We start from the raw sequence: 25,449 nt of genomic DNA, 5'->3' as shown, positions 1-25,449 counted from the left end.
CAATGAGAGGAAGTGATGACACTTTAATGCGAGTTCAGCAGTGAGATCCACTCACATGACGGCAAATGTACCCGATTACAAGCCATCAGTAAACTGTCATCTTGTTACTTTTGAAACAGAAGTCGATCATGAGTATTTATTAGAAAGTATCACAGGAGAGAGTCAGTATGAGTTCACTGATCCTGTGCTGCCACCTAATGGCAACAAGTCACATAACAATTATTTCCTATAGGCCTTTTAAAGTCACAAATGCCATTTTATATGTGTATGTGTGTATATATACGTATGTATATATATATATATATATATATATATATATATATATATATATATACACACATACAGTATATACATGTCCAATTCAATCCACTTTATTTATAGGACACATATAAGAAACACCTGGTTGCCAGACCAAGAAGACTTAAAAAACACATGAAACACTAATATAAAAATAAATCAAAGACACTAAAAGACACTAAAAGGCAGACAGAGAGCACATGATTATCATGCTGTGTCAAAAGACGAGCAGTAAAAGTGAGTTTTGAGACAAGAGTGTTGAGGCCATGCAGTTTGACCTGGAGGGTAAACAGCTGTGTGTACCAGGACTGAGAATGATGATATTTGTGTATGTTTGAGGAACAGCAAGAAGAAAGTGATCTGCAGAGGTCAGAGACGTACTCTTTATTACGTACTCTAAACTTTTATAATCAATCCTAAAATTGACAGAAAGTCGTGGAGAAGGGTCAGAAAGAGAGTGATGTACATGCAGCTAATATATGTTTATATAGAAGATCAATTATGCAACACACAATAAATGGTTATTATTGCAATAAACTATGATGGGTAGCCCCAGTATTACACGCTAACACTCAACACAAAATCAGTCAAACATTTTCTCTCTTTTTCCTTCAAGGTTCTCACTTTAGCTTTAGCTCACCATCACTAATATGAGCCGCTCAGTGCCTTCCACACTTTTCTGAATTCAATGTTCACAAACAATTGCTTACCAATGTTCCACTGCAGGTCTGTCCATGTATAGACTCCAATGTGCAGTCGTCCAGTGGATTCAGAGGAACAAACTTGATCGTTCAGTTCAGGGCAGCAAGTGGCACATGTGCTCAAAGCAGGAGGAAGCTGCAGTCGATAGGGTTTAAGGTGAAAACAGGTGGAGCTGGTGATTGGATGGATGTACAGACGGACAGCTGGAGGAGCCAATACCAACAAACAACAGAGTAACACATGGAAGGTTAACCACACCCATGTTACACATTCATGTACAAATAGAATAGATAAAGAAGAAGAATCGTTCATTAAAGCAGCTGCAGCTTCTGTTTCTCAGACAAAGAATGAATGAAAAATGAATTAAATACACAAAATAAATTGAAAGTAAATTCACTGGATTAAAAAAGAAGCACTTTTAGTTGATCTCAGCGATATATGACACAATCATCACATTTACAGCGAAAACATGACACAATCATCACGTTTACAGTGTAGAGCGTGTTTTTCAGTCTTGAAAGCAAAATTCAAGTTGTTCTCATGAATTCATGCTTTGTTTACAACAGAGCCACAGACATGTCACTGTCATGTGATCAGAGTTGTGATGACATCAAAGTCCTGAACACAGTGCAGCTGTAATAATCTCTGACATCATCACACTTACTCTTACTCCACTCTCTCAACCGTGTTTTAACAAATCCAGACTTTGCTGCTGAAAATATAATCCTGTCCTAATCCTAATCTCATCCTGTCGTGTTATTCATAGAATATTTATTACACATTTGAATGAATGTACAACTGCATGATTCGGGATCAATAAAGTTTCTATCTATCTATCATTACCTTAAACCGACGTTAGGCGGCGATAGTGTTTCGTTGAACCGAGTGAGAGAATAAACGAAGAAGAAGAAGAAGAAGAACCATAGCAACGGATTAAACAAAAATGGCGGCCAAAGCTGCCTTGTTATGGTTCTTCATGGGTATATGTTTGTTTCTGTCGTTTAATGGTATCCAAGCAGTGGGGAGCGGACCGACTACTGCGCTCACAGTTAACGTTAGCGACGGTAATACGACGACACCCGCAGACACGGACCCGACACCGAGTCCCGGGACCGTGCTGCCGACGCCGGAGCCCGCCGGCTCGGGCTCGGAGCCCGCGGAGGATCCCGCGAGCTCAGGCTCGGAGCCCACGGCGGGGCCCACGGAGGAGCCCGAGCGCGCGGAGAAGCCCACGGTGGAGCCCACGGAGGAGCCCGAGCCCGCTCTGCCAACGGCAGCCGCGGAGCCGCTGACGGAGTCCGGCAGTCTCCTCACTGCTGCTACTGACGGTGAGCAGCTGACGCTCTTACTGTTAGTCGGCTAGTTTAGTTTTAGTTAGGTGAGTATAAAGTGCTAGTTTAGTTTTAGTTAGGTGAGTATAAAGTGCTAGTTTAGTTTTAGTTAAGTGCGTATAAAGTGCTAGTTAAGTTTTTGTTAGGTGAGTATAAAGTGCTAGTTTAGTTTTAGTTTTAGTTAGGTGAGTATAAAGTGCTAGTTTAGTTTTAGTTAGGTGAGTATAAAGTGCTAGTTTAGTTTTAGTTAAGTGAGTATAAAGTGCTAGTTTAGTTTTAGTTAAGTGCGTATAAAGTGCTAGTTTAGTTTTAGTTAGGTGAGTATAAAGTGCTAGTTTAGTTTTAGTTAGGTGAGTATAAAGTGCTAGTTTAGTTTTAGTTAAGTGAGTATAAAGTGCTAGTTTAGTTTTAGTTAGGTGAGTATAAAGTGCTAGTTTAGTTTTAGTTAGGTGAGTATAAAGTGCTAGTTAACCGTTCCATGACATGTGAGGTCACAGTAGAACAGACGTCATCAAATGACAGCAAATAAAAATACAAATGAATGATGGCTGCGTTCCATTTAGCTTCCAGTGTCACTGTCACAGTGTCCTTCCTACCGAACATGAACCGAACACGGTTTTAGTAATGCATGTAAACAAAGAGGCACCACACTGTACACAATTTACTGTACACAGTATAATGTACACAGTATACTGTGTACATTATACTGTATACAGTATACAGTACACAGTATAATGTACACAGTATACAGTACACAGTATAATGTACACAGTAGCCCACTCAGTCCCTTCCTTGATAACTTTAGCATCATTGCTGTATCCTGTACGTTTGCAAGCATAGTAATAAACTGCTGAGCATCCTGGACAATGCCAGCCACCCTCTGCACACTGTCATCAGCAGCCAGAGGAGCCACAGAAGCCTCAGCAACAGGCTGCTCCTCCCCAAGTACAGGACCAACAGGCTGGGGGACTCGTTTGTCCCCCGGGCCATCAAACTGTACAACTCCTCACTGGGAGGGAGGAGGGCAAACAAAAAAAACAGTACAACCACAACAATAACATAATAACATGTGCAATAAAACCATAGACATGTGCAATAAAACCATAGACATGTGCAATAAAACTGTAGGTGTGTGTGTGTACCTATGTGTGTATATGTATGTATATACATATATGTATATATGTGTGTATGTGTATATGTATGTATGTATGTATGTGTATACATGTAGATGTGTATGTATGTATGTATGTATATATATATATATATAGGTGTTGTGTGTATGTAGGTATACATACATATATATAGCATGGGTCACTTTCATTTTTATTTTCATTTTAATTTTAATTTTTATTTTTATTCTTATCTTATTTTATTCTACTCTCTATTTTTAACAGTGCTGTGTGTGGATGCTGGAGATGTTAATTTCCCCGAGGGAACCTCCCAAAGGGATTAATAAAGTCGTCTGTCTGTCTGTCTGTCTGTCTGTCTAATAACAATTGTTTCTCATTTCCAGCCCTTGGTCTTTAAAATGAATCCCACAGTTTTAGCCATTAAAGCTCATAAATGAAAGCTCTTATATTAAATATAAAGAACGGCAGCCCTGTGTGTGTGTGTGTGTGTGTGTGTGTCTGTGTGTGTGTGTGTGTGTGTGTGTCAGTTGGCAGGTTGTGTCCCTGTGATGAGCACAGCAGCATGTGTGACATGAACTGCTGCTGTGACAGAGACTGTGGCGAGGAGGTGGCTCTGTTCACCCGCTGCTCTGTGACCACGGTCAGGTGAGTCACCAGCTCACGTCTTCCATGCAGTGATGTCGTGCGTGGTGTTGATCCGTCGTTGTTCACAGTGGAAACAAGCAGCTGTGCAGCCCCCCCGTGGCAGCGTACTCCTTAGGCACCTCCATCTATGGATACTCAGAGCTGCAGTCGTCTGTGAGGACCGAGAGCACTTCGGATGTTTTCTGCATTCACTCACAGAACCGTAAGTCCTTGGTTCTGTGGTCTTATTTATGAGCAGGGTCTTGTTTCTCATGAGTCGTTGTTGTTTGCAGGTGTTGATGGATTTTCTCATCCTTCACCTGCTCTTCCAACCGACAGCAACTTTGATTCACTGTTTGAACAGTTCACTGACTCTGTGTTCGGCCTGGAGGACCGAGCGGCCGCTGCGGGGCTCCGGGCCGCTGCTGGATACGAGGTAGGAGTCGTTCACCTGGAACTGTTCACCTGGAACTGTTCACCTGTCTGTAACTCAGTTGTGTGTTGTGTGTTGTGTTGTGTTTGTCGTCCACTGACTGCTTCTGTGGTCAGTATGGAGAGGAGATGAGGACGGCCGGGCGACGTGGAGACACAGGGATCTTCTGGCTTCCAGCTCCTGGTGTCACTGCTGATTGTGTGGATACAAATCCTGCAGGTAACTTCCACTCGTCACTCATGTTCAACACCTGTATGACTACAGCTTCTTCTACTGCTTTGTTCCCACGTTGTCTGTGCTGTAGTGACGTGTAGTCATCCTCCTGAACACCAGAGGGCTGTAAGAACATTCTGACATCATCAGTCACATGATCCAAGTACAAACAAGCTACAAGTGCCAAATATTCCAGTTTGGTGCCTCAGGCTGTGAAGTTGTGTGCAGCTGAAGTGAACTCATGTTTCTACACAAACAGAAGCTTCATTCTAATGATTTCATCACGTCGTCATACAAAGTGCTTGTTATGCTCAGTTTCTTATTCCAAACACATGGTAATAAAAAGTATTTTTGATTGTTTTCACTTTAACCTTCAACATCTGGTCTTGACAGCGTTTTTGAAAGACGAGATCCGAGCGTGTTCCCGGCGTGTGGTCCTGGATCAGGACTGCCAGAGTCTGCCGGCCCTCAACATGGACACCTACACTAACACCCAGCTCTTTGCTGTGAGTCACAGCTGAAATCTCTCCTTTCTGTAACTAAAGAAATGCTGCAGCACATTTTAGTAAAGTCAGACTTCCTCTTTTCCTTCTATATGATCAAATAAATAACAACAGATGCTTAAGCTTTAAAATGGTTAACTTCTTTTTTGTTTTTTAACTTTCAGGGGAAGAATGAAGATGCAGCCGTAAGTATTCACTAGATTTTGTTCTTTAACACTGAGACAACTCGACTGTTCATGATCAACACAACAACATTAAATGAGTTCATCACATGCACGGCGCCTTTGTCGCTCGATTGAACCCTAAATGAACTCGTAACTTTTCTTTGGCAGAATAATATGACAATAAAAGCAGGATATAGACAATATAAACAAAAGCAAAGACACTTTATGAACAATTGAAGTTCATAAATGAAGAGAAGTGAAGAGAATGAGCTGACGTGTCCATTACAAGAGAATCTTAATGCAAACATGTTCTTTCAAACATTATTTTTGAATTGATTTATATATTATTCTCTCTTCCTTTGACCGTCTCCATTAGTGTATGTTTAGCAGTTTTCCATCAACATCAACTTGGAAATTCAGATTTATAATTATTTACATTTCAAGGTCCTTGAGTTTTGTTTCTACTGTTCTGCTTTCACTATTCCACTCTTCTATAATCTCATTATTTGAATCATTATTAATTATTTATTATTCTGCTATAGATTTCTTCTCTTTCACTGGTTTATCCTCATTTCTCTTTGGTTATCAGACTACATTTGTCAGTGTGGCGTCCCAAACTTCACTGTCTGTGGTTTGTTATTGAAGATCATGACATGACCATATAATAAATAATGACAACGACTAAAGAGCAGCAGTCAAACGTGTGTGTGTGTCGTCACCAGGAAATGTAGTAAGACAAATATGTCTTCACATAATGCAACAGAGACACGAGTGTGAGGTGAAGTGCTGCAACGGGAAGACAGAAAAAATCATTTCTTTCATTGTTCACAAGAAAAAGGAAGTTCACTGAGAAGCCTCTGCAGCATGCAACTTTATATGATATTATTATATTATACATTATATATCAACATTTAATATAATAATACATATAAGACATTATATATAAACCAGAACAATGTTTAGAGGATTGGTGATTTGCTATGAATGAGCCAAGACAACAAAACAGAATTTAAAGTAGAGAATTAAACTCTGACATAAATGAACTGTGCGTGTGTGTGTGTGCGTGTGTGTGTGTGTGTGTGTGCGTGTGTGTGTTGCAGGTGGTTCCTGTGGAGCTCGGTGCACTCGTGCTTCAGTCTGCAGCTGGGACTCAGACTGAGTTGGAGATAAATGGAGAAGAAAATCTCACTCCAGTTCTCCTCAACTCAGACATCTGTGCTAATGTGGTGCTGAAGGTGTGTGTGTGTGTGTGTGTGTAAAGTAATCATTTGAACACACTTGATTATTTTCTCATTGAGTTTTTGTGTGCGTGTAGGTTGTGTATGTGATGACGTACAGTCCAGCTGGTGAAATCATGAATGTGACCGTTTCACTGCTGCTGGGATTTGTCTCCAAATCATCGTCGCTGCCCCTGAACCAAGAGTTTGAGATCACATTTGTCCAGGTAACGTCACAACAAGACGACGACGACGAATCATGGACTCGAGTTTTTTCTCATAGTTTTAAAGGTGTTATCTACTATTTTAAAACGCTTTCATTTTAAACCTGTGTAATTAAGAAGCTTGTGAAGATTTAACCTTTAGCAAAATCTTCTTTGATGGAAAACCAGAAACATGTATTCAACAAAAACTTTAAATGCTGTAACATCTAAACAGAGCTGACAAACAAATATCCAGAGAAAATGTTTTCTGAGACTTTGAACTGCATTTCCTGTCGTCAGTGGCAAAAGATTGTGGTGATGAGATAAAGAAACGAGATGACGAGAATCAACACTGTGATCTGTGTGTTAAGCAGCAGGATGTGGAGGACGTGCCTGTTCACTACAGTGGGAATCCAGGGTATGTGGTTGGAAGGCCTCTCATGTCTGGATCAAGAACTCCAGAATATCCTTTACTTCTTGAATGATGGACGTCACTGACTCGGCCTGGGAATCGGGAATCGGATCAGGGTTTCTTTGCAGTGTGTGCAGAGAGGTTGATGATGTTCTCGTGTTAGAAGGATCAGGATTTGTTCTTAACGGTCATCCTCACTGGGATTGTCAGAAGCATTGATCCCAGGGAAACACTGTCTCTTCTGGGCACTGCTGTGGACCAGGACTGCCTGAAAGGACCCCATCAGCGCTCGCCTGTCCTTTTTGGTCTGGACTCTGTGTCTGGCTGCACATTAAGGCATGATAACGTCACAGATGCCAAAGCTAATTGCTCTCTTCTGTCTTCATGATGGGTTTGGTAACTTGTCTTGTTCCTGCAGACTGGAGGATGTGGTCAACTGCTCCCTGGTCTCGCAGCAGCTTCTGGACGTTCTGAGAGGACCAAACTATCCACTGTACGTGGCTTCCTTTGGAAACACACCGTTAAGCAATCAAATGGAATGGGTGCAAATCAAGAACAGCTTCAGTCCTGAGGTGAGCACATTTAGAAACAACACACCACAGAAGTCCACTTGTGCCAAAACAGTCAGAGACACGGATCCAGAGACACCGCGGAGGTGAATCGCTGCTAGCGATGGGAACACACAAGCAACTGATTTCATGGTTCGCTCTTGGTAAATCATGGACTCAGACTAGATTTACCAACGACTAGTCTGCACAGCAACATTAACGCAGCATTTATTTACATTACACGGCTCAATTAATAATTGATTATTTGCTGTGGCCCTAGAATCTATACTTGAAGTTATAGTAAAGCACAACGCAGCAAATCATTTACGTATGTTTGTTATTTACAGGAAGCCCAAAGCTGCAGCATTCCATTGTCACATCATTTAGAAATCGAATGGACCAAGTACGGCTCCTTGGTGAACGCCCAGCCTCAGATTGTGAGCATCAGAGAAATCATCCAAAGCAACTCCAGCAGCTTGGTGAGAAATGATTTATTAGAGAAAAATCCAGTCTCATCACCAACGTAATACTGCGTCTGTGTTTTGATCCGCTTCAGACTCTGTTGTCTGGTGGCAGCAGCATCACGTCAATAACAACGTCAGTGGCCTTCATACCAGTGTCAGCTCCTGCTCTTCCTGGTTACAGAGCCACGCCCACCATCAACGCCAAACTGCCATATGACTTCTTTTTCCCTTTCGTCTGATCCTAAACTGGCTCCACCCACCAGTGTATGCTAACAACACCTACTTTGTATGATTTGTGAATAATGTATAAAGGATTTCTGTAAAGCTATTTCATATGTTTTTAATAAATCTCTTTTCATTATAAATGTTTTTACTTTTTTACAAAACATACAGTACTTTTAAATTTCACTTTTGTGTAGACAACCAAATACACTACTTTGGGCTGATCTTCATCGTCCTCCTCTTCTTTTTCTGTTCCCTTTATTACTTTTATTTCCTTTCCTTTGCTTTCTTTACTCTGTTTCTGTGATAAGATTTCATATGTATATGTGTATATATGTATATACATATACATATATACATATATATATATATGTACATATATATGTATATAATATATACACACATATATATACAAATGTCAAAGTTATTCAGTTTAAATGATTTTGTTACACTGAGCAAATAAACCAGAAAATATTCACATTTTAGAAGCTGAAAAAAAATCTGAGAACTTGTTTTTAAAAAAAACTAAAACCCTCAATCATTATAAACCAATCATGAAAAAAGGTGCAGATTAATAAAGGATTATTTGTTGCAGCCCTTGTGCAGTTAGAAGTGGGAGGAGTTAGAATTCAATGGCGTGTTTCTTCAGGAGGTCTTGAAGCCTCTGTTTCTCTTGTTCCTGTCACAGATGGAGACAAAGAGTCAGTTACGTGGTCGTCATGTGGTGGTTTCAAACCTTCAGTGGAGGATTCACCAGTTTATCAGTGCGCTCCTGTAGCTCCGTGATTCTCTGGACGAGGTGGTCGTAACTCTCTTTCAGCTTGTGGAGCCTCTGGTCTGCACGAGTTTTCACTGACACCAGGATTCCTGCCGTACATGACATTCAAACACCGTCACGTTTCCAAAACAGCAGCAAATCTGAAACTTAAGAGTGCTGCAGGTCCACACCCAAACCAGGTCCACACCAAACTCTGAGCAACACACCAGACGAGGATCATTATTTCAACACAATGATGGGTTTATACTATAATTATTGAAGATTTTCTTCATCTTTGGAGATGAGTCTCTATTTAGCCACAAATAATTTGCCTGACACTGTACTTGAATTCAGAGCTACTTAATGCTAACTTTCAATAATGCTACTGACTTTGAGAGTCAGCAAAAGTCAAAAAAGAAGCAGAGAACATGTGGACTTAGTGTTGATGATGTTTCATGATGAGTTTGGTTTGAACACAGCCTAAAAAGTCAGTCCTGATGGAGAGTTAATGAACTTATAACATATAAGACGCTTCTTTAAAAGCATCACAGCAAGTCCGTCAAGAATGGAGTGATAGTGAAGAGAAAACATCCTAAAACTGAGCAACATCACGTAAATATAGCACGAGGTTATAAACTAGAACATCTTTCTACAGAATGCTCTCACATAGAAGAGGAAAAGTCAATCTTAGAGATAAGATAAGACCTTAAGACTTTATGTTTAAAAGTATGATTTATATGAATTGTATCACCAGCATTTTGAGCTGATGAGGACACAGGAGCTGCTCACACATGTGATGATCTGATCTCACGAGGCTCAACATGTTTACTTTTTACTTTCAATAAAGTCCCAAGATTGACCTCAAACACATGTACATGAACACAGACAGTTCAGTCCACTGACCGTTGATGATCCTGGCCACCCTCCAGAGTCTCAGCAGGATGAGCAGACCCATCCCATCAAAGGCATCTTCATGGAAAAGGAAGACGACATCCAACACGAAGGAAACCACCACCACCAAACCATCGAACACCTCAAACTTGTGGTAGAAAAACTCCAGGCGGTAGGCAAACAGTTTCCCAGCCAGCTCCACCATGAAGAAGGTGAGAAGAGCCAGACTCAGGTAGTGAAACACCTGCAGCAACAGAACACTCTTACGGTTAGTCACCAAGACTCAAGGTGGTGAGTTTAACTGTGCGACTGGACTCAGTCTCACCTCAGGAGCTATGTGGTCATGTTCCAGCTTGATCACAGACAGGTCTATAAGCAGCTCTGCCAGAACAAAGATGGCGTCCAGGACCACCAAGCACACCACCAACACCTGAAAGCAACGTCAGAGAATCAGCAGATCCATGTTTCCATGGTCCGGTGCGTACACGGCACACACACACACACCCCGCCTACCAGGTACAGGTTCTCTGTCCCAGGCCTTTACTATACAGTACCATGATGGAAACACAGCTTTATACAATAAAAGCTGGACTGTCCCTTTAATAAGACAAAGCAAAGACAGTTGTAGTGAGATGTTTCCACTTTCTAGAGTGTCTGTGATGAAAGGTTCCACACCTGAAAGCGCTCTGAGGAGTAGAGTCTTCTGAGCGAGTCCCTGAAGGTGAGCTTGGCGGGGAACTGTCCCGTGGCCGGGCTCAGCTCCTCGCTCGTCACATGCAGCTCTTCATCTTCGAGCTGAACCGACTGCTGCTCGTCTCCCACAGTGGTGAAATACCTCAGGTACTGAGCCATCACAGCCGGACCACGTCCCAGTGCAGCTCACCTGACAGCCCAAACACACAAGGAGACATTATCCTGGATTATCCTGGATTATCCTGGATTATCCTGAGCCACATGATCGCCATAATTCACCATCATAGTGTGACAACTGTAAAAATACTTTTTTAAGATTCATAAACAGAATAAAAGTCGGAGTTCTTTTTTTTTCTTTTTGAGAGAACAATATTTCTTTAGTTGAGTCCTAATTAGACGCAGACAAATATCCATGAATGTACGAAAGACATTTAGTTCATGTTTGGTTTACTGATAACTTGTTGTGGCTAGAGGTGGTTAAACTTATGTCTAAGATAATATTAAGATTGTTGTTTTAAATATGTGCAAATAGACAAATAACAAGTATTTAAATGACCAACTCCCCGCCCCCCACAATAATGTGTGTACATACATTACATTTATGAAATATATATAATTACTGTTCTCCAGCGCCAACTTTCCTCGTTCTAATGAAGTGGTGAATACTAAACCCCGCCCATGTCACTGAACCTGTCTCTGACTCTGTCTTCACTGACTGATCTTCAGGTTTGTGCCTCCTGTGTGTGTGTGTGTGTGTGTGTGTTGCAGATTTCTTCATGAGACAATCTGAGTCCACTTCTGCTTTTTAACTTTACAAGATGTTGTTGAGAAATGAACGAGAAGCTGCTTCACCGTGCAGAGACATTATCACAGAGTAAAGGTTCACGCAGGACGTTCTCTGACATTTAAAATATCTCTCTGTGTGTGTGTGTGTGAGTGTGTGTGTGTGTGAGCACTGAACCTCTGCAGACAAACACAGAATTTTAACAGGACGCAGCTAAAAAAAAAGCATCAAAGCATTTACACAGGAACAGGAAATGAACAGTATCTCTGATCTCAAATCAAATCTTTGATTTCACACGTTTGTCAGAATCCTGCTGCTTTTAACACATTCTGCATTTTAATGAAAAGGTGATCAAATGTACATGTGTACTTGTTTAAGATCATTTCCTGGCATAAATGCTGACCTTATCAGGACCAGTAGTCCTCATGGAGACCAAAACCTGGTCCTAATGAGGCAGAAGCTTGTCTAACTGGTTGAAGGAGCACAGCCGGAAGCTGATAAATGAATTTATTGATTTATTTTTGACTCAATTCCAACATTTTTTTTGTATTCATCTTCTATTTTTTATTTATTCATCCAATTATTGCCTGTGAATAATGTGTTTAATAATTCTTTCCTCTTCTAATGAAGTGGTCAATACTAAACTTTGATGGATATCATGTTCTGTATCTGCAACTTATGAAAAAACAACGTATAAACTGAAGATTAAAGGCATGAAACAGGTTATAAAACATAAAGTTCAAAGTTTCTAACAATACTAATCATCAGTGTGGGGAAGTTTTGTGTGCAGTGGACTTCTGCATCATCATCATCATCATCATCAAGTAACCACTGATCCAAGTCATCGATAAGAAAAGCAGCAGAGTCAGAAGCAGCAGCAGTGAAGACAAACACAGGCTGAAACTCGTGATCAAAACATCCGTCTGCGCTTTTTCTGCCAACCAAGCGTTTTCACTGCAGCTGCAGCAGCAGTAACAGCAGCAGCAGACGTAGCAGCAGCAGCAGTAACAGCAGCAGCAGTAACAACAGCAGCAGACGTAGCAGCAGCAGCAGTAACAGCAGACGTAGCAGCAGTAACAGAAACAGCAGCAGCAGTAACAGTAGCAGAAGTAGTAACTGTAACAGCAGCAGTAACAGTAACAGCAGCCGTAACACCAGCAGAAGTAGTAAAAACAGCAGCAGCAGCAGTAACAGTAGCAGAAGTAGTAACAGCAGCAGCAGCAGCAGCTGCTACCATCGCGAGGACCAGGTCACGTGTCTTACCTTCAGCTGAGTGAGTGTTTTAATGCTTCTCTCACAGACTCTGACAATAGTCAAGAAAGTTGGAGCATTAAACTCCGCCCCCCCTTTCTCTATCCCGCCCCTCCTACCTTTCCTCTGCTCCATCCACAGGCGCGCGCGCACAAAGCGATTTTGGGTCGGATTGAAAACGTTTTCATTTGTAAACAAGACACACACGAGATTCTTAAACAAGTGTGTTAATATGCAAATGACACAAAATCCATTTTACAAACAAAACACAATATCAGTTTAAATCTTTTTAAACTCAGTATTCCATGTTTCCCAATACGGAAATACATTTTTGACATTTGTGTCTCACTTTTCATGATTCATAGACACAAGAAGCTCTAAAACACTTTAATCATATTCAAGTATTTATTCAAAAAATATGTAAATCTGCACATACAACAGAATGAACTGTGGTTTATAAATAAAGCATGATCATAAATATTCAGAATTAAAAACAAATCATCAACTTTTTATTTTACTTGATATGAAATGATAAACTGTTAAAACACTTAAATATCATTTAACATGACCATCATTCAAAAATGATCAGTATTTGTAGTTACTGTATATAAAATATATATAACTTTACCAACTCAAAACATAAGTTTCTATTTATCAAACAGTAAACCTAATGTTACAGAATAAAATGTTATTCAAAAATTATAAAGCAGAATAAAAAGTATTCTCAATGACACCTTTGTATTAAGATGAGTATCGTTTCAAAAATGAATACATTGTAAAGACAGTTAATTTAACTGTACAGGTATATGTATGAGAGGGAGCAGAGGAACAGGTGTGGACACTGACTGTCGTCTCACCTGTGAGAACATGATGATCCACAGTCACTTCAGCTCAGTGCTGTTCATAGTAACTGCAGCAGCACACGTGTTCAGTTTCAGCCTTTTATCACGAGTGAATCATCAAAACACGATGTTTTAACAATGATTTTAGAGCCGAGGAGGCTGAGGGAGGAGTCAGTGATGTAAGCATCTCTTGTGATATTCTTCCTCAGAGTCTTATTTCCCCACATCTGTACAGACTATAGAGTCAACTGTGCACCCATCAGAGTAGATCAGTGCTTTTGCCAAACCTTTTTACCTGAAAGTCATTTTACTCAGTTACACACAAACCCCAATGAAAACAGTTTACACACACATGTGTGTGTGTGTGTGTGAACTCCACTGAAGTCACATTTGCTTCCACTTGGAAATGCAACACTTCCTGTGAACAAACTAATAACTTAGGACTTGTCCCAGTGACAGTGTGTGTAGCTTTTATATTTTATTATTAATAATAATAATAATAATAATAATAATAAGAGCTGATTGTGTCACAGCTGATGCCATGATGTGGGAGTGGCTCCCTGTACCCCGACTAATAAATTAACCTCAGAAAAAGCAAAACAACAAAAATCACTGAACATCAATGTGGTGCAAGAACAAAGTTTATTTATAACACTTTACATTTGATCCATACAATCATTAAATGTTGTGATTATACTGCAGATCTTACCCACTCATTCCCAGCAGCCTGGTGTGAGGTCACTGAACACTGCAACATAAGGAACATTACTACCACACAGCTCATATAGTATCACATATGTATAACTAAGGCTTTGACAGTGCAGGTGGTTGTTTCAGGTCTTTAGTCAGATCGTAGTAAGTGGTTTTACGTGAACCTGTGCCAAAAGTCCTGACTTTCTCTCCCAATACTCAGATTCCACAGCAGAGAGGAGGCCTCTGCCATGGGAGTACATGATTGGGTTTCACTTTACTGACACAGTCTGTTTGCATTCAACATACCTTTACAGGCGTTTGCTGCCCCCTGCAGGCGAGCTGCTCCTCATGCTCCTGTAGGGAGATAACGGTGAGGTGAAACTAGAAGCACCAAGTAATCACTGGCCACAGTGTGACATGCTCAGGATTTTAAAAGTCACCACGGTGATTTGTCAGCATGATGTGTTATAATTATGACTCATCACAGCATCCAAGAGCACTTTAGATGAAGCAGATCAAAGGAAAACCATCACACAGGTGTTTGTTCTGACGGCAGATACTTCAGCAACACAAGTCAAATACAGTGATGATTTTCATTTAATGCGTCACCCGTGTGTGTGCGACTGATGCTGTCTCACTCACCAGTGTCAGTCTGCAGCATGAAGACACCGAGAAGCTCCGACTCTCTGCTGCAACACAAACACACGTCTGCTCAACATCACGGCTCGTTTTCATTCAAACTTCATTTACAAAGCAGGACACAGCACCACGGTGTCAGTGCGTGAGTGTGCGGCCCTGTACTAGGCCCGTCCTGATGGTGAACCAGAACCAGCCACTCTCACTGGGCCGCGCTCTGCAGCAGCACATCAGCAGCAGACTCTAAAACAGAACCTGCCGGGCCGAGACTAACAACAGAGACTTCATCTACCAGCACTGTAACACTGAGCCAAGCACACAGCGCCTGGTCAGCTGACTTAGTACTGGAGGAGGAGCTTCAACCACGTCACTGAAGCGGTGTTTACCTGTGGTTCCAGGACGACGCAGGTGTCGGCGTCTCCATCCAACGTCATCCTGCTACAGCGTGTGTGACGAGACACGGTCTCTGAAAGACAAGAGCGTCAGTGTTAATCACTCGGGACACATTCAGACATTCATGTGTCCACAGCCCTTTAACAAAAGGATTCACTCAACTACATTTCCATAAATAATACACTTTGTTAGTTTTCATTGAGCCATGTTTGCATTATCTTTACTTTCACCAGCAGCTGCTGCTGCTTAAAACATGTTTTTACAGCGTGAACGTTTAATGATTGAATTAAAACCTGCTCCATTGTTCTTCATCTTTAAACCACTTCTCACTCGAGGATAATGTCAGTGATGTGGTTGTTACAACAAAACAAAGCTGCTCTCTTAATGTCCGTTTTAAAACAAGCCCAAATGACTAATAAGAGTTTAAACGACCATTAAACACAGGACAGTTCTCCTTAAACATGTTCCCTGCTAACAAATCTACAGATAGTTAAATAGTTAAATATAAAGTCATTAGAAAGTTCAGCCTGTTTTAACTAATAACTCGACTTTACTGAAGATGTGAAACACATTTATAAACGTTACACCCTTTACTCAAACCACGTGCTCACTGCGCACGTGACGCGGTCTTTAGCGGTTGAAAGAACTTCAAAGAAAAGAAATAAAAAAGCGCCACGTGTGTTCAAACAACTGTGGAACTTATTTATCCACAACTTTCTTCATCGTCTCCGAGAAACTAACACTTATTATTATTATTGTAGAAGAATTCAGACACTCACCGAGTTCTCAACGACGTGTTAGCTGGAGCTGCAGCGGCGGAAGAGGACGAGCGGAAGTCCCGCGTGGTTTTATAAAGTGCGCCGCTGTGCATTGTGGGAAAGGAAGCTCATTCAAAGATCGTCCTACAAGCAGATGGACCACTAGGTTTTCCTTGGACTTAAAATACAACAAAAGCCCAATTTTATCTTTAATAAGTGAAACATGTTCAGCGACGTTTTTACTTGATTTAAAGAGCAAAACAGTTCTAATTGAAAATGTATGTTTAATGTCAATGCATTTGTGTAATATTGGCTACATTCATTTACAGAAGGTAATGACTCTGACACACAAGTGGACATGCTTGTATTTACATTAAGCAGAATATAATACACAATTTTCACTTTTCCCTTTTGAATTTCCCTCGAGATCAATAAAGTATCATCTATTCTATTTATTTAAAAGTTTGCTGTCCTCTAAAGAATGCATTTGTGAACTGTGAACAACGCATGAATATGTCGACAGCAACTGTGAGTGAAATGTTTTATATAAATATCTGTACGAAACTTCCTTTGAGCTCTTAGTTGTTACGACATATGAACATTATCATTATAAACAAGGAGGTCTGAATACGACAATAGATACGTCTGTCATTCAGGTCACTGGGTCTTCAACAGTGTAAATATAAGGAGACATGATTTTGCAGCATGAGAGAAGGACTTTTATGACAGTGGATACACAGTAACACATACAGTACACTGCTAGTGTCGGCGTAGTCACAGTGTCATCACAGCCGGGATGGTTGAAGTGTAGTTTGCAGAGTGCACGCTCCTAAAACAGCAATTCAAATTAATAAATAAAAAAACAAAAAAAGGACAGAATGAAATAATAAGCAGTTCAGATTTATTTAGACATTCTTCACAAACTCCCTTCAGCCAAGTAACTGTAAACGGTTTTCATTTAAAGAACAGAACTGTCAGTATTTTCTGACAACATAACATAACACGTGAACTTTAAACATTAGTTTATTATCTGAGTTCAGCTTCATGAATGAGATCATACCTGTTAACATTGACAGTGATGATGCTCTTCACAGGTGTGCTCTTAGGACCAGGCGGGGGGTGAAACACTGGCTCCTGATTGGTGGTTTTGGAGCGGCGAGCGATGAACGGCTCAGCAGAGTGGGAGGGGTAAGTGTCAAACGTCCCCGCCTTCATTCCTCCAGGCTAACACAGAACACAGAACACAGAACACACCCATGAAGAGGACGCTTGGTACGAACAGGAAGCACCACACAGCAGCACTCACCCGTTTGCTGGGGGACGAGGGCTTGAAGGGAACAGGGGGCGCTTTCTGTGCAGGTGGGCGGGGCTTGTGTGGTGCAGACAGAGGCTTGTTGCCGTGGTACGGATTGGCTTGGAAAAAAGCTCTGGGGTGAAGGTTGAGCTTGAAGGGACCGTCTCTGAACTTGGAGCGATGGATGGCCGCCTCCCTCTGCAAACACAAAGATATTATAACATTAACTTCATAAGGCATTGGCTTTAAATAGCTTTACATGTGTGGAAGCAGCAGACTTTACACTTTATAACCCTATAACCACATGAAGTGAAGAAGAGGAAAAAACTTCAATCAAAGTCTTTATTTTATAATAACAGTATCCCACTTATTTCAAGGCCATTTACTAAAAATAAATAACAGTTTATAACATTTGTATTTTAATCCCGTAACAGAACTTTGAGTTTTAATAAATGCTACATAAATAAAAGTTGAGCTCTCATGTAACAGAAATACCTTCAGCACGTCTTTGGGACGGTCGTAGGGCTCAGAGGCGTACAGCTCCATGTCAGACAGCGTTACATTGGGATAGCTGCACAAGATAACAAGGTATACACACACACACATACACATGTATGCAGCAGCTGCAACTGTCATCTGAAATTACACAGCATTCAAATATCTAACTTTATCTAAATACCATATTTAAAATGGTCTAAAACATTTGAATTATGTTTCCAGAATTTATAAAACGTGGCCTAAAACAGTGATCAAATAAATAAATAAATAAATACACTATAGATTCAGTAAAGTGGGAACAAATGTTAAAACTTGACGAGTCGCGTGTCGATGAGTTCCTGCCATGAACCTGTATCCACTGCCTTTCTTTGGAGGTGAGGTGAGGATGTTGCGTCCAGGTGAGCGACGGAATTTCTGGCCGACTGTCAGCGGACTCAGGGATTCAACGGGTCCGGATAACGTCCCATAGAAACTCCCGGAACCACAGCTGAGGACAGACACCACGTTTGTCTCAGTATAAAGACTCGTGTTCTGAGGAGAGCAGCTTTTTCAGCTTTTGTGGATTTAGTGACATTATTTCACATTAAAACATTAAAACACGCCCCTTTACTTTGAAAGTCTGTGAAATCATAAATATATTAAATGCAATGATGGAATCATTTTAAGCTCATATTGACCAGACGCTCATTGGCCTCCAGGTCATTGTGTCAGTGTGACCAGTGTCACGTGCGTGTGTCGCGTGCGTGTGGTCTCACGGCCTCTTGATGCCGTGACAGGGGACGAAGGCCTTGCCCAGGTTCCTCTTGGCCTGCTGGACTCGGTGCAGTCGTGCGAGTCTCAGCGGCTCAGTTAGGGCCTCGCGCTCAAACACGCGTCTGTAGGACTTGTCAAAGAAACCGCTCTGCAGAGCACACCACTGTCTCGTTGTCCCCGCCTGCATCTGCCGGCCGCGGTGAGCCGACACATTGAACGGACCTGGAGTTATTTTAGAAAAGAATGTTTGTTAAATCAGCTGGAAAACACACACACACACACACACACACACACACACACAGTGAGAGTGTTGCTTTACATGCTTTATTAAAACAGTGTGTGTCGGGGGGGCGTGACCATAAAAAACAAGTTTATGCTTTATTGTAATTATAAAGCCTCCTTGTCTCTCTTCATCATACCAAATAAAGCAACAATCCCATGCTTTTATTTTGAAGAGAACAGACAGGTGAATGCTTACGGTCGGTGAGTGACGTGTACTTGTCTCCTATAGAAATGTAAGTCATCTCTTTAAAGATGCCCAGACGCTCCATGTCCATCTTCCCTTCACTTGAAGGCATCCTTACACACTGGAAACACACTTCTGTTATTACATTCCATTTAGTAGCAACTTTAAATGTATTTAAATGTTACATTTCAATGTGTAATAGTCCTCGTGTGTTTCATGTGGACATCACTGACTTTGTTCGTCATCCAATCACAATTAAAAAAACTTGACCTTAAAGACATTTATAAACTAACATTAAATCACCAATGCACAGCAGATAGTAACAAATGAACATGTCATGAACACATTCACACATACCTTTGACAACAATAATAATAATAATCTAATGTTAAATAGATAAATATATAAGACAGATTTGACGATACCTGTGTTTCTTGCTGTGTCCTGTTGGATTTCAGTGTCTTTACACTTTAATATTGAACTGTTTACATTCTGTGTTGCCATGGAGACGGGAACGAAACGGTGTCAAGTTCATTAGCATTGGATAGTTTCCTGGAAATGGTAGCCGTGCCTTCAAAATAAAAGAATGACATGTTAAAGCATTTCCATTTCCTGTTGATGAGAGTCAAGTCAAAACTCTACTTTAAACAATATTGAAATTCAAAGTGAGGATATAAAGTTAAACCTTAAAAGATCATAAACATGTTTCACTTTCCTCTGTGTCCTGTTCTTTTCTTCAGTGGTAACAAACTAACTGGTAGAAGCAGTGAGTTGTTTCTGCATTGTACAAGAAATGGTCACATTTACCAGCAGGTGGCAGTGCAGCCTCAGAGTTTACAGTGTGTGTGTGTGTGTGTGTCTCAGTGTATCACAACAGTTTATGATGCAAACACAACAACACAACAAACAGACGAATACAGACAGACAGACTTATGGACAGAGAGACAGACAAAGCCAAGTGTGAGACAGTCTTTTTGAGGACACTTATTGACATCATGCATTCACAACTACAGGCCTAACCCTCACCTGCTTTAGAATTAGGCTCAGGGTTCAGCACTCAGTTGTGATAGTTAAGGTTAAGGTAACACACGTACACCAGCTTTAAGCAACGGTCCGCCTCCATGTCTGTTTATATTCTGAAGTCTCGTTAAATCCCGCGAGTTTCTGTCAGACGCGTGTGATTCTGCGTCTCGACTGAATCGTGTAAAGTATAAAACTTTGAAAATCAGAAAGTTTGTTGTGTTGAAAATCCTCTAGTGTGGGACAGGCTTTAGCTGTCAATCATTCTGGAAATAAGCACAAGTGAAGACACAACAATTCAATATTGAACAGACATGGACGAGGGGAAACCTGTGGAGTCTCGACTTCTCAATGACAGAAAGAAAGAGGAGCCAGGACACGCTCTCATTGTGCTGTGCAACAACTTCAGGCTCATTTACACTAACAACACAGAGTCATGTGATAGCAGAGCCTATGATGACAAACCTAACAGAGCAATACCACTGGAAATCATGGGGGCAGTATAGAGTCAAGAGTCAAACAGTATTTATACTGTGGCTCTGATTGTCAGCTCTGGTGCTACCATGTGCAGGTTTTCCATCAACATCATTACTATTAACAAAGTATTGATTTTTAACTTAATATTTTAACAAGTTTTTACACATTTTTAATAATGTTTTTTTTAAATAATTTTATTAAAAACAAACTCTACAATCAACATTAAGATTCCAAAACTCCATCTTCCACAAGTTCCCCTCTCCTTTCTCCTCACTTGGTTTGACCCGGAACCATAAATAAGTTCCTGCTGGCCTTGGGACTCTTTTACCCGAACACTGTGCGTGCGTGCGTGTGTGTGTGTGTGTGTGTGTGTGTAAATGTTCTGTGCAAACCTGCAATAAAGTGCATATTAATATTAAAGTGTCGTTATTTATGTTCAATGTTACACAAGATGTTAAAATAGTGCAAAATCACCATTAATGACGTTCCCGTCGTTACACATCCAACGAAACACACGCTCCTGTAGTGACGCAGATAATATAAATAAATAAATATAAATATAAATGTTCTTTTACATACAGACTACTGCCACCTGCGTAGTGGTGTATTACTGTAATGACCCACTTTCCTCAAAATGAAATTTAAATCTACTTAACCACAAGTTTACTGAGAATTCTCATGGTTTCTGGTCGTTTCATCTTGTTTTTTTTAGTCTTGAATGATTAAATAAATCAATATAAAAATAATATAAAATAAAATAAGTCAATGTAAAATAAAAATGAACACTTGAAACTACAGCGAGAAGAACTGTAAGTACATTCACTAATATAGAGGCAGATCCACAGCAGCTCATTTAGCTGTGATCCATCACTATCTAACATTTCTAGATGACTGTATGATGTTCATTTTTCATCCTTGGATGAAACAGTGCTCGTCTTCCACAGCTGTTTAATGGAGAAAGTTTGTTTTCTCCTCCATCATGAGCCGACACGTCACTGTAACTGTATATAACAGCTGAGCAGGATTTACTAACCATAGACCAGTTATTCTAGGAACTGTTGAACTGGAGCATGGCTGGCCTTACTATACTTGACATAATCACTGTTATTCGGCTGCCTTGTATGCACCCAGTGGGCATGAAATTAAAAGACACTTTGAAAAGAATAGAATTCATTTATATGTGTGTGTGTGTGGTTATAAATAAAAATGAAACAGAATCTTGGTCCAAGTAAAACCTAGAAATGTATTAATGTCTTTTTAAGACCTTTCTTTGTGAAACTGACGCTGACTCTCTATAGATTGATGGATAAATAGATGCACAGCACATGTATTTAGTCTGTAGTGCTCAACAAACAAGTCTTAAAAACAAGTGGAAAGTTTTTTAGTGTCAAAAATGCATGTGGAGCTGCAGCAGCTGTCGACTCCACAGGACGACAGCAGCGTCTCTTTTCATTAAATACTCCTCAGATCTCAGCGAGCAGGACGACGTCGCACACGCAGGTAAATAAAGACTTAACACTTTCCACAGCTTCATCCGTCTGAGCCTTCATTAATATTTACCATGAGATGGGCGATGCATTACTGTACATGTGTTATATGTGAAGAAGCAGCTCTGAAAGGAGGTGTAATGGTGAGTGGGACATAATCTGAAGTTATTCTTCACCAAAGGACACAATGGGATTTATTCAGTGGTCAACATCTGTAAAGTTTACAGCCCTATATTGGATTTTTAATGTAGCGACGACATTAGTGAGTCACAAATAATTTGGACATTAATGGAATGAAAATGTTCTATTAATAAAAGAATGTCAGTATAATCACACTTATCACTTTCTCCTTTTTTATTTCCTCATGTTTTATGTCAATTATTGCTACTCCCATTTTTTTTTTATTATTTGATAAAAACTTAATCATAACTTTAACTCAACAACACAGAAGGTGATGAAAAAATGCACATGGAAAGCCTGAAGATCCATATAAGGAGTTGTGTGTTATTCCTGCAGCAAATGACCAAACATGCGCTCATGAAAACACACAGTTCTTCATCATGCATCAGAGCTCACGCACACACACGTCCCAAACACAGTGAGTTTGAGATAAATGTCACATGTCCCTCATGTGTGGCGTTCACTGTCCAGCATCATGTCACAGAGGGTTATTCATTCATTCATTCATTCATTCATTCATTCATGGTGTTCTGTCAGATGTAGCTACTTGGTCGCAGACTTGTGCAGAAGTTAAAGAGCTGAGACATTGAGAGTGAGCATCACATTCATCCAGAGAGACACTTAAACGTGTGTCTTTGCTGGAGGACTGAGAGAATCTCAACAATACTTCTCTCCTCTCTCTCCAAACACCAGAGCAAGAGGGAAAATCACTCAAATCAATGTGAAGTGATTGTGTTGTGGCATCAATCTCCAAATGTAATTAACATTCACCCACAGGCCACACACAACAGTGAGGTGGCACTAAAATGACTTTGTTGTTAAGTCGGTGTTTGCAGATGTTTTGCATTGGTCTGAGATCACGAGCCCTGCACTCACTCGCATGCTGCTCATTTATTCTGAACGAGGCTCCGTCACGTGCCGCAGAACTGGATTCTGGATCCATTTCTTCACTTTCTCACGCTGTGTGTGGCAGACGTTGAGAAATATTGAGCTTTCCAAGTGACAGCATGAGCACCGGTTATGCAAATATGTTCTCGCACACGTGTCAGACGTTTGGTCTGAAACTGTTCACCGAGAACGAGGCAGCAGCAAAGGTGAGATACATGTCCACGTCCACTCTAGTGTCAAAGGTCACTGACTGTCACCGACTGTGAGCGTGTGAACTCCACCGTCGAACCAAAAGCCACTGATGAACTCTGAGGGATACACTGTGACATGAAACATGACACTGACTGAAGAACACAACATGCAGATGAGGGACAGTCATTATACTGAGGAGAGGAGGAAGACCACAGGCAGGTTCATGGATGTTGATCAGGACATGATGAAGAGGATCATGTCTTCAGGTGAACAGCATGGACGTCACAGACAGAGGAATGCTGTGACAGAGGTGACACAGCTGTGTGATCCTCCTCTAACCATCTTTTTCTAAAGCCATTAAACCTTGTGACTCTAAGGAGAGTGTGGTGATGAGGAGCGATGGCCGCCACCGCCGCCTCCTCGTCCACACCATCCTTTTAACCCCAGATAAATCACTGAAACCCCTCTGTGGTAAAACTGAGGCATTCATACTGTAAGTTAGCGGTGACGGCCTCTGCTCACGTGTCCCATAGCAACAGTGGACAGGAGTTGATTTACAGCATAATGGTGCTAATAAAATATCAAAAGCTTCTTCAGCTCTTTAAATGAGAGTTAAATGTAGTTACGTGATTGGATCACAACATGTAGACAACTGACTTTTCAACAACTGAAGATATTTAATCTAGCAGCATGTAGCAGCTTTAGCTGGACTGAAGATTTTAATCCAACACAGAAGTGTCTGACACCTCTATTCCCCTGAATGGCCACTAGGGGCCACTCCACTGGTTTGTATGTGAGAGAAACTGAATCTTTTTGTTCGATTTATAATGTTATTAAACCTTTTTTATGGCTTTAATCATTAGTTTCAGGTCTTCAGAACACCATGATGTCCTTGTCAGATGATTTCTTCTCTCTTCAAAGCGAGCTGCAGGACGTCCTCCGCTGACGTCTGTCACACAGAGACACAGACGTCTGGCATCACACGACTTTACTGCCACTCTGCACCAAACTGAACCACACCTCAACATCACTGTGTGCAGCTACGGTGCAAAGACTCTTTGTCTCGATGTAAGTTCACCTTTGACTAACGATCAGAAAGTAGTGGTCGGCCTGAACATGATGTAAAACTCAGTGTGGAGCACTTAAACCATTCATTACTTTGAGTAATTTGGATTTCCTACATTGGAGAAAGCAACGCAGAGGCTGAAAGAGGAAACTTGATCATAATGAGTTGTTGACCTCATGCAGATGCTGTTGGTGTCTCTCTTCATGACCCTCTGACCTTCACCACTTGTCTCTCCTGCTCCCCTGGAGTCTCAGGACAGTATGATGTCATGTCTCATCGCCTCCCCCTCTCCCATGAGACCATAACCAATCAGGCAAAGTGCTGTCCCCCCACTGAACCTCTTAATTCTTAAAGCCCCCCCCAAGCTTCTGACCTTTCGCCTTGCCATTATCTGCCCAGCGACACCTACTGCTGACACCCTCAGTCTGTGAGTGTGTGTGTGTGTGTGTGAACCCACGGGGATAAAATCCAGGTCCTATCATCCCCATGGATTATTATGTATTCCATTTCAAAATCCCCCCACCACCCACTCCACTCCACACGCTCATGCACACTCTGTAAAATAAAAATCATGGACTGTGATGATGGGTCAAATGCAGGGAATAATTCCCCCTAAGGGGGATTAATTAAGATAAATTATAATTATTATTATTATTATAAATTATAAATGGTCAGTGCTCAGTCTTCAGAACCGACACAGCAAATGATAAACTACATGAAAGTGCTCAGAGTCTTCCATAGAGTCTGCTGTGTGTAACAGAGGAGTCTGCTGTGTTTCACAGAGGAGTCTGTTGTGTTTAACAGAGGAGTCTGCAGTGTTTAACAGAAGAGTCTGCAGTGTTTAACAGAAGAGTCTGCTGTGTTTAACAGAGGAGTCTGCTGTGTGTAACAGAGGAGTCTGCAGTGTTTAACAGAAGAGTCTGCTGTGTTTAACAGAGGAGTCTGCTGTGTGTAACAGAGGAGTCTG

At 41.0% G+C, this 25,449-nt stretch overlaps 3 protein-coding genes, 1 long non-coding RNA gene and 1 other non-coding gene across 6 annotated transcripts; 1 reads left to right on the top strand and 4 right to left on the bottom strand.

Annotated features, from left to right (window-relative positions):
* The first annotated feature begins 1,748 nt into the window (after positions 1-1,748).
* On the top strand, positions 1,749-8,606 carry tctn1 (tectonic family member 1). Of its 2 annotated transcripts, none has more exons than XM_058650434.1 (14): positions 1,749-2,327; positions 3,988-4,105; positions 4,174-4,307; positions 4,378-4,520; positions 4,634-4,736; positions 5,124-5,236; positions 5,398-5,418; positions 6,498-6,632; positions 6,713-6,841; positions 7,189-7,280; positions 7,428-7,565; positions 7,648-7,801; positions 8,125-8,256; positions 8,334-8,606. In XM_058650434.1, the coding sequence occupies exons 1-14, from the start codon at positions 1,943-1,945 to the stop codon at positions 8,478-8,480; spliced, it is 1,944 nt and encodes a 647-aa protein (XP_058506417.1). In that variant the 5' UTR covers positions 1,749-1,942; the 3' UTR covers positions 8,481-8,606. The 2 variants fall into 2 exon arrangements, with proteins under 2 accessions (XP_058506417.1, XP_058506418.1); XM_058650435.1 differs by having other exon boundaries at positions 1,752-2,327; positions 7,192-7,280.
* On the bottom strand, positions 8,585-12,927 carry hvcn1 (hydrogen voltage-gated channel 1). Its single transcript, XM_058650436.1, has 6 exons — positions 12,852-12,927; positions 10,787-10,994; positions 10,437-10,541; positions 10,124-10,355; positions 9,218-9,330; positions 8,585-9,142 (listed from the first exon to the last, which is right to left on the bottom strand). Exons 2-6 carry the CDS (start codon positions 10,961-10,963, stop codon positions 9,086-9,088), a joined length of 684 nt encoding a protein of 227 aa, XP_058506419.1. The 5' UTR covers positions 10,964-10,994; positions 12,852-12,927; the 3' UTR covers positions 8,585-9,085.
* Positions 12,928-14,304: 1,377 nt separating this feature from the next.
* On the bottom strand, positions 14,305-16,256 carry LOC131472671 (uncharacterized). The gene is made up of 5 exons (XR_009242113.1): positions 16,183-16,256; positions 15,397-15,476; positions 15,017-15,063; positions 14,681-14,728; positions 14,305-14,429 (listed from the first exon to the last, which is right to left on the bottom strand). It is a non-coding gene; the product is annotated as an uncharacterized LOC131472671 (long non-coding RNA).
* Positions 15,159-15,359, bottom strand: LOC131473132 (small nucleolar RNA SNORA74). The gene has a single exon (XR_009242170.1). It is a non-coding gene; the product is annotated as a small nucleolar RNA SNORA74 (small nucleolar RNA).
* A 299-nt stretch (positions 16,257-16,555) lies between the features above and the next one.
* cfap96 (cilia and flagella associated protein 96) lies at positions 16,556-19,667 on the bottom strand. Its single transcript, XM_058650267.1, has 8 exons — positions 19,598-19,667; positions 19,185-19,293; positions 18,709-18,928; positions 18,303-18,440; positions 17,951-18,026; positions 17,468-17,653; positions 17,222-17,385; positions 16,556-16,990 (listed from the first exon to the last, which is right to left on the bottom strand). Exons 2-8 carry the CDS (start codon positions 19,282-19,284, stop codon positions 16,936-16,938), a joined length of 939 nt encoding a protein of 312 aa, XP_058506250.1. The 5' UTR covers positions 19,285-19,293; positions 19,598-19,667; the 3' UTR covers positions 16,556-16,935.
* Positions 19,668-25,449: the final 5,782 nt, after the last annotated feature.

The sequence above is a fragment of the Solea solea genome, chromosome 14 (genome assembly GCF_958295425.1).
Source record: "Solea solea chromosome 14, fSolSol10.1, whole genome shotgun sequence".
Lineage (NCBI taxonomy): Eukaryota > Metazoa > Chordata > Actinopteri > Pleuronectiformes > Soleidae > Solea > Solea solea.
Note: the sequence above shows the minus strand (reverse complement) of the source record. Positions and strands in the feature narration are given on the sequence as shown.

Coding starts and splice junctions, on each gene's coding strand:
- tctn1 (XM_058650434.1), top strand. CDS start 1,943: ATGGCGGCCAAAGCTGCCTTGTTATGGTTCTTCATGGGTATATGTTTG. Junction 6,633..6,712: donor GTGCTAATGTGGTGCTGAAG/GTGTGTGTGTGT, acceptor GTGTGCGTGTAG/GTTGTGTATGTGATGACGTA. Junction 7,566..7,647: donor GTGTCTGGCTGCACATTAAG/GCATGATAACGT, acceptor TTGTTCCTGCAG/ACTGGAGGATGTGGTCAACT.
- hvcn1 (XM_058650436.1), bottom strand. CDS start 10,963: ATGGCTCAGTACCTGAGGTATTTCACCACTGTGGGAGACGAGCAGCAG. Junction 10,542..10,786: donor ACTCCTCAGAGCGCTTTCAG/GTGTGGAACCTT, acceptor CGTTGCTTTCAG/GTGTTGGTGGTGTGCTTGGT. Junction 9,143..9,217: donor AGGAGCGCACTGATAAACTG/GTGAATCCTCCA, acceptor CATCTGTGACAG/GAACAAGAGAAACAGAGGCT.
- cfap96 (XM_058650267.1), bottom strand. CDS start 19,284: ATGCCTTCAAGTGAAGGGAAGATGGACATGGAGCGTCTGGGCATCTTT. Junction 17,654..17,950: donor GTCCCAAAGACGTGCTGAAG/GTATTTCTGTTA, acceptor TTGTGTTTGCAG/AGGGAGGCGGCCATCCATCG. Junction 17,386..17,467: donor CCTCGTCCCCCAGCAAACGG/GTGAGTGCTGCT, acceptor GTTCTGTGTTAG/CCTGGAGGAATGAAGGCGGG.